The sequence below is a fragment of the Paramacrobiotus metropolitanus genome, unplaced genomic scaffold, assembly GCF_019649055.1.
Source record: "Paramacrobiotus metropolitanus isolate TYO unplaced genomic scaffold, Prichtersi_v1.0 Parri_scaffold0000359, whole genome shotgun sequence".
Lineage (NCBI taxonomy): Eukaryota > Metazoa > Tardigrada > Eutardigrada > Parachela > Macrobiotidae > Paramacrobiotus > Paramacrobiotus metropolitanus.
Genome location: NW_026570579.1, coordinates 23,476 through 33,052, shown reverse-complemented (window position 1 = coordinate 33,052; position 9,577 = coordinate 23,476). Strand labels below are relative to the sequence as shown.

Below are 9,577 nucleotides of genomic sequence, written 5' to 3'. Positions count from 1 at the left end.
ATGTCCAAGAGGAAGAATCTCATTTGACAGAAGTCGTACTTTGATACGCAATTATTCCAAAGATGAAGAAGCAGTATTCAGAAGTCGTACTTGATACGCACCTATTCCTAAAGCGGATCTCTCATTGTGATGAAAAAGATTGCTCAATAGAGCGGAATGGACCAAAGTGGATTACGGTTGACAGGACCCAGTGACCTTTACGAGTCGGAGGATCCTAGTCGTTTTGATAATGAATTCTGATATTTTTTACTGTTTTTACTTTTGTTTCGAGATCTCTTTATTCACACATGTAATTGGAATTTGTGATGTTAAAAGGAGATAAAATCTCGATGTTCTTTTATGCGCACAGACGAGCCGTCAAGAATCCCAAGGAATTGACGTGGATTTTGCTTCGACGGAGCTCAGCCTCCCTCCCAGAGGCATGTGAGCGCAGGCGTACATGCGTACACCCTCGCTTTGGCAGTCTGTTGTGTTTTGTTGCACGCCCGCCTACGTGTGGCGAAAGCATGGTGTTCTGCGCGCACCCGCATCATGTGGCGGCTACGTGCGCATTTTTCACGCTTGCTGCAGTCAGCAATGCGGAGTTGTCCACGAGGAAATTCTATCGAATTTAGTCTGGTCTATAAAGTTCTAGCAATCACGCCGTTTCTCGCTTTCCATAGCGTAGGCGCTGTATAGCATTGCCAGATCTGTTTGGCAGGCAGAATTCCGTCAATTCTGTTCCTGCGCGTGAACCTTCATCAGGTCCGCGCTCATAGGACCAATCTCTTTCAAATTTTGCATGTGAACACGCATAACGCCTTAAGTGTAACCAATAACAGAACAGTGATGTCATAGACACTCCCACTGCAGGAGCGCACGTGGCAATAGGCTGGCACATCGTGATTTATCCGATCGTACAGTGGTCTGCCGCTTGCATACACCCCCTCGAATTCTGCTGCTAAAATTTCTTTCTCCTAGATCTTACTCCCCGTCAGTGTGCTGGCTGCCTCATTTCAACATGTCAGAAACGTCGTCTCCATGGGGAACACCGCTTCCAGCACTCGCTGATCAGTTGAAGCTGCTCCTGGCCAGTGGTGACATGAGCGATGTGCAGTTTACTGTGGGACGTCAGTACGGCGCAGTGAAGACCTTCTCCGCGCACAAGTCAGTCCTGCTAGCATTCTGAAATGAATTTTGAAATGGCTGATGGTGGTTATGTTACAGGTTTGTTTTGAGTCTGGGCAGCGATGTTCTGCACACCATGTTCCATGGAAGTGAGCCGGAGAGGGGCGACATTCCGATCGATATCCCGGAGATCCTGCCTGACGCGTTCACCAACTTGCTCCAGTGAGTATATGGAAAGTTGGAAACAATTTCATAAAGCGCTCGTCCTTGCACGGCTTACTCTATTGCATATCGTCGGTTGTGGCAGGAATGCAAAATGCATCTGTGGGCACTTGCTTAGGTATCTGTATACTCGCTCCGTGGATGAGAACCTGACATCCGACAATGTCTTCGAGACGATGCACTGTGCTGACAAATACAATCTGCCGCAGTTGATGGAACTCTGCTTTAAGTTCGTCAATAGCCAACTCAACGCAGGCAACTGTCTCCTGTTCTTAGAAAAGGTCAGCTCTTCCCTTTTCTGGTAAACAACAACCATCAGCATCTGTTACGGCTTCTTTAACAGGCCATGTCTTCAGCCCAGGAATGCAGCGCAGGTTTCGTGGAGAAATGCTTGACCGTGGTGAACGCGCACTGCCAGGACGTACTGCGCTCCGACCAGTTCACACTGATCGGACGGGATACCCTGGAAATGATCCGACAGCGTAGTTCATTGTCCGCTTCGGAATGGGAGATCTATACGGCCGTCGAAAAGTGATTGATTTTAATTTTTTTGGTGTTGTTACTGTGCTGCTTATTGGTCATTGGTCGCAGGTGGGCTGCGGCAAACTGTCTGCGGGGAAAACTTGACCCTTCCCCGGCCAACCGCCGGGCGGTACTGGGAAACGCGCTCTTTCTCGTCCGTTTTCCTTTGCTGACCGATGCGGAACTGGCCGACGGTCCTTTGAAAGTAAGGCTGTGTAATTTTATCCACAACAGGATCTACTGTAGTGCTTACCATAACGTCACAGGTTTTTATACGCACGCTAGATTCGCTTAGAATTTGAGACCCATTCTTAATCCGATAACCAGGCCAGTTTCAAAGAACTAGTCCATGTTGTAGAGTCGCTTGTTGCTTGATTCCGAGCTGCTGGACATTTTCCAGTTCAGGCACGCCGCCGACAACAAACCGCAGCTTCCCTTTCCGACGGAGCCCCGACGGGGTTCACTGCTGCGCATCCCCAACGGCTATACTGAATTCCTGTTCAACGAGGAAGTGTTCGTCGACGTGCTTTTGTTCTGTGATTACTGGTGGCCGTTCAAGATTGCCGGTGTACGAGGAGGAGATTTTCTCGTGACCCGGGATGATGGGGAACCGGTGGTACAGCGCGCACCGTGCAAGATTGTCCGGGCCTCGGAAATCCTGAAGAAAAACCAGAAGATTAAGGCTTTCTCCGGGTCGGGTTATCGTGAATGCATCTATGGTGGGCGCCGCACGGACAATCTGCACTGCCTCTTCTTTGAAAACACGTCCCGCTCGGAGCTGGTATGTCCGTTTGAGAATCTTCTGATCAGTCGCGTCCAGGTGGCGGCCTGGAAATCATCGGCCGCGCAATCGAATGGGTGAACCCAGACAGTTGATGGCTCGGCGGTAATAATGGGATTCGCGTACGGTCCGACGCCATTTACCGGGTGGCTGAAGAAAATGGCCGTCTCCGTTTTAAGCTTGTTTCTCGCAAACGATTCGTCGCAACGTATCGTGTTTTCACTCATTGGACAGAGAATTTTACTGACTATTAAAAACAACTAAGTCTATTAAAAAAACTTAAGACATGCTCCCTAGCGATGGGACGAAAGGAAAGTGTGTAAAAACTTATCGTGTCCCAGCTCGCAACATCCAGAATCTTGCGCCATTTCTTTCCCGCAAGAGCTACAGGGTGGTCACGCCAAGTTGTCACCATCATTGAAATTCATTTTTAAAAATTAGAAAAAGTTTACTTGCTCCAGTTCATTTGTTTGTTTCTAGTACAAAATTTAATTCTGCGTTTACTGAAATCGGTATCTGACCGTTGGCTTTGAAACCGACGTCAGAAACAAGGTCCGAAGTGAGATCCCTGGTGGTGCATTTGTGATCATTATACTCACCTAATCAGAAAAACAGGAAAACATTTTCTACTCTCGAAATTAGTTTAAACAAGCTGAGAATACATTAGGTAAGCGTTGGAAAGGTGAACCAACGCAGTGGAACCATTATTTCATTTATGGAAAATTTTTATTGGAGATTGTCAGGCTTTTCTAATGCTATACGGTACGTACGGCGAAAATTTTTTCGTAAATACCTGGAACCTTCAGATGTCCGAATGAGCGTTAAAAGATATGCGGAGAGGATCATTCTAAACGATCCTAAAGCAAACAAGGATATAGATCACGTTCCTGATTTACTGTGAACCACCGACGAATGGAAGAAAAAATCAAGAAAGCGTTCGTCAAAAAAGATTATGTGCCCGATGGGGATTCGCTGGAACCGCGTTCACCTCGTCCATAGCCGCGTTCACCTGGTCCATAGCAAACGCGAAACTGATGCTACATATGTCCGTAATCGTATTATGTTAAAATTGATTAGGGGTGACATTCCTCGTTTGTGTGAGGATCGCTAAAAGGGGGTCCTCCCCCATTTTGACAGTGCTGATTTTCAAGTCGCAGTTGTGACCTCCCAGGGGTTCGAAGAGAACCACATCATATACGTCCAAATACACTATTGGTGGTTGAAAAGTCTTGACCTTTCACCGATCAGCCAAGGGATGACCTCGATTTTTAATTAAATTTATGGCGGACGGTAGGCGAACACGGTAGACGGGTCGGGACGTATTCTGAAGCAGGTGGCGTGCGAGTTTTCTGGTGTAACTTGTCAAACAACGCTTACCTGTTGGCAGTCTTGGGCTCAAATGATGCAGAAGAGAAATTATGATCATGTCAAAATTAAATAAAAATTCTAGAGTCACTCTGGAATATATAATAAATTATCAAAATTTTGGTGACAACTTGGCGTGACCAAATGAAAATATGTAGCTAAGGCCTTGCCCTAGTAGAAACTGGTTGGGCGCAGATCAGTACGTACTTCTTCTGTTAGAAAGGAACTGATTTTCAAACTCTCTACTTGCCCGTTTCACGAGAATTTCATTTGTATTTGACCTTCTTTAACTGTTTTATTTAGAGCAAGCCCTTCTTTTTCAAATTTAAAAAAAATTGTCGACTTGGTGCTTGCGCCGGATGCGCTATACAGTTAGCGCATTTCGTTACTTTTCGAGAAAAATGAACTTTTATAACCTGATTTTTTAGGCATTTTTGCTAGAATTTTTTTGCTGCCTGACAGAGTGCAACAGGAAATGTCGGCTTATGTGAAATATGTAGCTAAGGCCTTGCCCTAGTAGAAACTGGTTGGGCGCAGATCAGTACGTACTTCTTCTGTTAGAAAGGAACTGATTTTCAAACTCTCTACTTGCCCGTTTCACGAGAATTTCATTTGCGTGGCCTAATTCACTCCTCTCCTGGCCGAACGCAGTCACCGGAAAGCCACAACTCTTAACGGCAATAAAACAGAGAACAACTGTTCTACCAAAAACTGTAATGCAAAATACTGCCATCTACTTAGCTGATTAACAGCAATTTTTAATTTACAAATAGGGAAATTAAAAATTTTGTTTCCGGGACATCCGCAAACTCCACCCAATTTCCCAAAATAATTTACTGTTAAGTTTGAACTTTATATAAGGCCAGTGTAACTTAACTTTTGTATGTGGTAAAGATTGCTCTTTCGAATGAAATCAACGTGCTGCCAATCAGACATAGACTGACCCAGCACACCTTGATAAATCAGACGGCCATTTTGTTCAGCCACCCGGTAAATATCTGTTTCTGGCTTACGATAAGTGGGGCCCTGTTGTTGGTATGAGAGCGATCTTCTGTTTTGACTAGTTTACAGATATTTGTTGCTACAACTTACACTCTGAACTAGAAGTACAAGTTTCTTTGTAATATTACGCGATAGAGAATATCTTATGTACTTCAGTTCACTCAAAATTTTCTACTTGATTTGTTTCTTGCGTTATTTTTTGTTTTGGTTCTGTTCGATCTTGATTGTACCCGTCTGGATTGTACACTGAATGTTTTTCGCCTTATGCAGCAGACAAACTGAAATTATCCACGAGTTTGATGAATTTTACCATTAATACCAACAAGTACAGTACTTAATAAATAGCGACCCAATTACGCTATACATGCTTCTTGTAGCCGTTCCGTTATTCATATGGGAAACCCAATTATGAATCTCATAATTTACTGTGCTATCGGTTTCTTATTAGCACAACCCCGTCACATTGCCAATTTTTAAACAAAAACCGAATTAATTACGACAGTGCAATCTCTCTCAAATTATCCGCGCCATCCATGGTTCCGAGAACGGACTCCGGGTGGCCCCGATTTCGATCCATAGACGCTGGCGTAAGAAATTCGTGGATGTCGCTGGCTGAATTTTGTTTTATTTTCACCACCCAGACATTGCTCAAGCTCACCGCTGAACACCCGACCGATTTTACTGACCGCTACTGGCCAAACCGATGCTTGGATTTACAAAATTGTTTCGGCACGCTATATCGCTCCTTCCTTTCGACCGTGTCATGCACTGGCGCTGACAGCTGTTTTAGTGTTCTAAATTTTTTGCGTTGGAAATTGAAAACTCGAGTATTTAGTGCTGCTATTCGGAAGCCAGAAAATGGACGGTTTCGCAGTAAGGTGTGGACTATGCCAACGTATGGCAATTCGCACATTAGAAATTAGCTGATGTGCTCCACCATAATTTCATCGCATCCGGCTTCGCCTTGACTTGTAGTCCCTGTGTAACCTCGCAGCACTTTCCATACAACCTGCACGGAATTTCGGCGTAGCTATACATTTACACGAGTACAGTAGTCACCAGATTTTGTCGGTACCGCCGCGTGTGCACCTGGCGCGTTTTCGGTGAAAAGCTCGTGCCACAAAAACACCTGCGAGCGGTGTGATCATTAACATATGTCCGCAACAAACTACTGTACGCAGCGTTGAATACATGCATCGCCCACATATAAGAATCGTCGCGGAAAAACAAATTTGTGCATTTTGCCGGTACAACTTTTCCGTCCAAACGCTGTACTGCATTGTATGGTTCAAAATGCTGACGCGCGCTGCGTTATTGTTGGTGCTGGCGTGGATGTCCGGCGTACACAGCCAGGAGTGTCCGGAAGCGTGGCGGCGCTTCCGCGACAGCTGCTACTTGATGGGCGAAGACTATCCCGGGTTGGTATGCTGTACAGGCCGTGTATGCCCGTGAGCTTTGAGGATTTTCTAATATTTTTTTATGCATTCTGATAGTTATACCATTTCAGTTGTTCACATATATTGTAAGCCGCGTTTGTATATGCCGGTGACCTTTCAGGGTTTTTTATATACGTACGTATGCACATTATTAGTTTCTATATATCACAGTTATTATTGTGTATTTTCTATGCATTCTTATAGTTATACCATTTCAGTTGTTCACATATATTGTAAGCCGCGTTTGTATATGCCGGTGACCTTTCAGGGTTTTTTATATACGTACGTATGCACATTATTAGTTTCTATATATCACAGTTATTATTGTGTATTGTCTATGCCTTCTTATAGTATTTATTTATTGGTTTCCTTCGTGTTCAGCAACGATGATTACACACTACGGCTACAAGTTCCAAAAACAACCAAAATCATTCCCTTCCACAAATTTATTTCTGCCCGGCAAAGTGCCTAAAACTGCGGCAGCGTTTCCCTTCATTATCGCTAGACTGATGCGTTGTTTTAAGAAAGCGGTAGATCGGCTTTCTCCTGTCTTTCCCCGAATTAGGTGTCCAACGAAGCTGACTATATCTTTCGCAGCTTCTCCAAGCACGCCAAGCGTTTCCACCGCGAATGGATAGAGCAGATACTGTTCTCCGAGGGAACGGTACTTTTGTCGCTTCCGACTTTCCGCTTGCCGAGCTGCTGTACCAGCCGCTTTTGCAGTTCCTTTAAGGTACGACTGTGCCATTGTATCTGCGCATGTGGCATCCCATGCCAGCTGTTTTCCATCACGGACAGGTACCAGAGTAACTCCATCCGGCCGCATGCCATTGTCTCCCGACATTCCCTTGGGCTCTAGTTCACTAGGAATACCCGCCGCAAAAAATCCACGATGAAGAATGCTGTTCAACTCAGAGTGTAAGCTCCATCTGCCTTTGTTGTACAAACAAGACAAGCCATGGTGGCCGTCCGGGGTTACCGGAAACGAGCATGCTTGGCAGTCGTGATTAGCTACCACAGGTAAGCCAAACCTCAATCCTATGGCAATTCTTACTTGATCATCGGAAAGTAGGGTGCCCAAACTAGCCGCCGGCAACGCATACAGCCATGCTGCAGATTCCCTTTCGGAAGCAGCCAGCAGGAGCGCCATTTCCTTGTCGCTTCCGCTTTCCATGATTTTCAATCTCCATCTCGAGTAAGACAATTCCACCACCGGCCAGTCCCAGCTTTTCTGAGATTTCCGAGCCTGTTCCACCGGCAGTTCACAATGGTAGGTATCAGTCCATAATGTTATGGCTTCATTTAGACCCGACAACTGACAGTTAGGGAGCAATTCTGAGCAGATGGACTGCACCGAGGTAGCCGAAGCGATGAACGCTGACAGTGCTAGCTCCTCCGTACGCCGTATACCCAGTCCTCCTCGCCCCACTGGCATAGTCATCTGTGTCCACTGCGATTCATTAATATCCGCGTTGGCGATTCTTATAGTTATACCATTTCAGTTGTTCACATATATTGTAAGCCGCGTTTGTATATGCCGGTGACCTTTCAGGGTTTTTTATATACGTACGTATGCACATTATTAGTTTCTATATATCACAGTTATTATTGTGTATTGTCTATGCCTTCTTATAGTTATACCATTTCAGTTGTTCACATATATTGTAAGCCGCGTTTGTATATGCCGGTGACCTTTCAGGGTGTTTCACGTACTTATGTACAGTATGAGCTTTTATATATTATTGTGTGGTGTTTTTGTGAGCATCCTTTATCTACGTCAGCTTCTAGGAATAGTCTTTCTTCGAAAACTTAAAAATAAACTATTCCTAGAAGCTGACGTTCTTTGTTCGTTGCAGGTGTGCGTGGAGGCCATGGATTCGGCGTTCGACGGCCAGCTGACGCGGGAGTACGGTGACGCACACGGAGCGTCTTTGCTGACCTTCGCCGATTGCAAGGACAGTGTGGCGCTGCCACTCTGCGCGATCGGCCTGGAGTGACCGCTGTCCATCAGCAACCGGAATTCGTGACCTTTAACACATAATCACACATCCTGCTGAGCGTAATCGATCCGTTGCCTTTTATCTGAATTTGTTTAAACAAATTGTCGGCTCATAAAAATCAATAGCCGTTTAACAAGACATAGCTAGGTGTTCGGTCGTTATACGGCACGTTTTTAACATTTTTCACGTTTTTTTGCAACACATAGTTAACTGTGTTTTGTTGGAGCTGTTTTTATGCTGGAGACTATCAATTTATTGACTCAAATATTATGTGTGTGAAAGCCGATGGCTCCGCCCTCGCGATTGGTCATTCGGCGTTGTGTTTTGCTGTTCTGGGGATTTCTATCCCTGCATTTTTCATGGTCTGCAGCACAGCTGTGCTGTCTGGCTGAGTGTCTGCAGTCCAGTCTGATGTTTGCTGCGCTACGGTGCGCATGTTAGATTTTGGTAATAAAGCCTCAATCCGGGTTCGCCGCTGTTTCGCCGTCGAAGATACGTGGGCGCCCATAAGGCCCCACGTTACAGTGCTAATGTGCGTGTTTACGTAAAATGTACAGAAGGTCGATTTATAATGAGGCTTTTCGTACACCTGGATTCCAGACCCACAAGAAACAAACAAAAAAATTAAACGTCAGTGAACGGAAGTGCAGGTAACACTGGGTATCAGTACAGGAAATACTGGGAACTGAAGTACAGGAAACCCAGCACTACGGCTTTGGATATGAGTATATCCATGGATATATAGGGGGCAAAACTAAGCGTGTTCCACGGTTCCACTGTATTGCTGCCGTCACCCGCCTGGAGTGTGACGTTACGGCAATACATATGGTTAAATCTGGCGCGGTACATAAGCGCCATGTTCAGCCGCAACGTAAAACTCCAGCCGGGTGACGGCAGCAATACAGGGGAACCGTGGAACACGTTTAGTTTTGCCCCCTATATCCGTATTTTTACATCTAATATCGATGTCCATATCCTCAGATATCCTTAAAGTGTTTATCCGGTTGGAGAGTTATCGGTAAAATAAAATTCCAAAAATTTGAACGCGCGCAGGTATACCAAAAGTCTCATTATGAACCGATCTCCTTCAAATTTTGCATGATAACGCACACTACTACGAAGATCGTTTTTAACCCGAACCA

At 45.2% G+C, this 9,577-nt stretch overlaps 1 protein-coding gene across 2 annotated transcripts; it reads left to right on the top strand.

Moving 5' to 3' along the window:
* The first annotated feature begins 410 nt into the window (after positions 1-410).
* LOC129602204 (BTB/POZ domain-containing protein 6-like) lies at positions 411-5,198 on the top strand. Of its 2 annotated transcripts, none has more exons than XM_055501182.1 (7): positions 411-1,146; positions 1,207-1,329; positions 1,448-1,610; positions 1,673-1,860; positions 1,921-2,056; positions 2,210-2,737; positions 4,981-5,198. In XM_055501182.1, the coding sequence occupies exons 1-6, from the start codon at positions 1,001-1,003 to the stop codon at positions 2,711-2,713; spliced, it is 1,260 nt and encodes a 419-aa protein (XP_055357157.1). In that variant the 5' UTR covers positions 411-1,000; the 3' UTR covers positions 2,714-2,737; positions 4,981-5,198. The 2 variants fall into 2 exon arrangements, with proteins under 2 accessions (XP_055357157.1, XP_055357158.1); XM_055501183.1 differs by lacking the exon at positions 4,981-5,198 and having other exon boundaries at positions 411-744; positions 961-1,146; positions 2,210-3,680.
* Positions 5,199-9,577: the final 4,379 nt, after the last annotated feature.